General features: G+C 41.3%; 1 protein-coding gene across 1 annotated transcript in view; it reads left to right on the top strand.

Annotated features, from left to right (window-relative positions):
• Window positions 1–837: 837 nt before the first annotated feature.
• Window positions 838–2,626, top strand: part of LOC106531281 (zinc finger MYM-type protein 1) — a gene marked incomplete at its 5' end in the record, with an annotated part of 5,985 nt that continues 4,196 nt past the window's right edge. The window contains 1 exon segment of the mRNA XM_014027096.1: window positions 838–2,331. Coding sequence (XP_013882550.1) covers window positions 839–2,331 — 1,493 coding nt within the window.

The raw sequence follows: 2,626 nt of genomic DNA, 5'->3' as shown, positions 1-2,626 counted from the left end.
AATTCAAAAAATAAAATTGTGGGCATAAAATAAATACATTAAAATGTTTAATGTTTCAAATAAAAAACTGTAAACATAAATTTGATGAAATACAAATGAAAATAGCATTTTTAAACTTTTGCATGGTAGAACCAGAAGCTGCTGTTCATATTAGTGACAAACAATAACAACACCTCCCCAGAGCAGTTGTGTTCTTGTAAGACCTGCTTGCATAATTAGTCATTATTGAACACAATTTTGTATTTTATTTTTATTTTATTGTGTATTTCTAAACAATGTTTTCAAAATGATGCTTTAAGCCTTGGTTTTTGTATTATATTTTGACAACATAGTTTTGGTAAACTTTCTTTTACTTGTTTTGACTACGTTGTTAATAAATATAACATTTTTTTGGTTAAAATAATTTTGTCAAATAAACTTTTTCTTTCCATTATGTGTGTGTAAATGTGTTATAGAGCACATGTAAATCGGGGCTACTCTAAAAAGAAAAACCTGTTAATCTGGTAAATTCTCAGCATTGTTTACATCATTTGAACAGAACCATCCCTTTGAGTGGACTGTTTCAAGATGGCGTCGCGCTTAGCATATCTTGGCCCCAGGCTCACAACGAAACCGGATGTTGAAATCACGTGATGCGTGACACCACGTCGACTTATTTTTATTTTAATTATTCGAAATAAATATTATTAATAAAATAAAATAAATAAAGCATTTAGCGTCTTTTCTGAGGAATCTAGAAAAACAAAATAACAAACCGGTAGTGGGTTTCACCCTTTTGTCGACGACGTGACGTCATATCAGTGCGACGGATTTTGGGAAACAAACAAACCAGTGGAGAATGGAGGAGAAAAACAACACAGTGAAGTCCCTCATAGTTAAACCTTTTAAAAGCAGAACACATGAGGAGAAGGTGAAAGTGAAGGAGCTTGGACCGGACCGACCGGACATTAAATTAGAGCAGCAGACGACGGACAGAGGCAGAAGTTACACTCGGACTTTCTCCAGGACGTGGTTTAGCATCAAGCCCTGGCTAACAGCATGTAGCGAGGCTAATGCTCTGTTCTGCTTCCCCTGCCTGCTGTTTAAATCTTCAGGAACAGACCCAGCTTGGATTAAGACAGGTATCACTGATATAAAACATATTTCACAAAAAACAAAGAGGCATGAAAGGACTGTGAGCCACATGGAGAATGTTCTCAGGTTAGCCACGTTTGACAAAATAAACAGTTCACGTCAGCTCGATAAAGGCTGCAGAGTTAAGGTTCGTAAGCAGCAGGATGTTGATAAAAACACTAACAGGCTGATTCTGTCTAAAATAATCGACTGTGTGAAGTTCTGTGGAGCTTTTGAACTTGCCCTGCATGGCCAGGATGAAACTAAAGACTCTGAAACTCCTGGTGTTTTTAGAGGTTTGGTGGATTTTGTAGCATCACTGGATGCAGTTCTGCAGGAGCACCTCCAGACTGCTGAAAGAACATCCAGAGCTGTGCAGAACGAGCTCCTCGACTGTATGCTGTTGGTCCTGAAAGAGCACATCATCGATGAAGTCAGGACTTCAGACTTTGTCTCCATCCAGGCTGATGAAACCACAGACATTTCCACTCAGCGTCAGCTGGTGCTGCTGATCCGCTACGTTGATAAAGCTCATCGTGTCCAAGAGAGGTTTTTAGAGTTCATCCCTCTACAAAGTGCAACACCTGATTCCATCGCCACAGTTCTTCTGGACAGGCTGAGCTCCATTCTCCCTGAAGACCAGAAGCACAAGCTCATTTCACAATCATACGATGGTGCAAGCGTGACGAGAGGAGCCTCAGGTGTGCAGAAGAAGGTCCAGGAAGTGTATGTGAATGCACACTACGTTCACTGCTACGCTCACCAGCTGAACCTCATCATGCAGCAGGTGACGTCTCACATTCCTGAAGTGAGTCAGTTCTTCTCAGACCTGGCTGGATTCTCTGCCTTCTTCTCAAGGTCCCCGAAGAGGCGCAGCGTGCTGGATAAAGTGATGGCTCGCAGACTCCCGGGAGCCTGCTCTGTGGGCTGGGACGTCCACAGCCCAGCTGTGAACACTGTCTTTGAGCACAAAGACGACCTGCTCCAGTGTTTCCAAACCATCAGAGACTCGGAGGAGTTTGACCCCACCACTGTGAGAGAAGCTGGAGGATTCGTGAGGCTGCTGGAGGACGACGCTTTCAGCTTCTTCCTGAAACTGTTCCATCTCATCATGCCTCATGTGGACATCCTCTCCAGCCAGCTGCAGAAGAGGACCATCGACTCTGTGTTTGTTCACAGCGTCATGCAGCAGTTCACTAAGAACATACAGAAGTGCAGGTAAATTATTCTGTGCTGTTTGATTTTAATTCTATGATTTGGTTGATTATAGTATTTTATCAGTTATATACCAGGATCATAAAAACACTTTACCTTCAAATATCCAATCACATTTTACCAAAAGCGAGAGTTGTTATAATCTCAAAGGGATAAAATGTTTGTTAAACTTAAGTTTAGAACCAGTTTGAAGGAACGGAGAACTTCAGTCCAGGGAATAAGATTATGGAATAATCTGGAAGATGACATTAAAAATGTCAGCTCAATGGGCCTCATGCAAGAACATGTTCATATTCTT

Source organism: Austrofundulus limnaeus, unplaced genomic scaffold, assembly GCF_001266775.1.
Source record: "Austrofundulus limnaeus strain Quisiro unplaced genomic scaffold, Austrofundulus_limnaeus-1.0 Scaffold615, whole genome shotgun sequence".
Lineage (NCBI taxonomy): Eukaryota > Metazoa > Chordata > Actinopteri > Cyprinodontiformes > Rivulidae > Austrofundulus > Austrofundulus limnaeus.
Note: the sequence above shows the minus strand (reverse complement) of the source record. Positions and strands in the feature narration are given on the sequence as shown.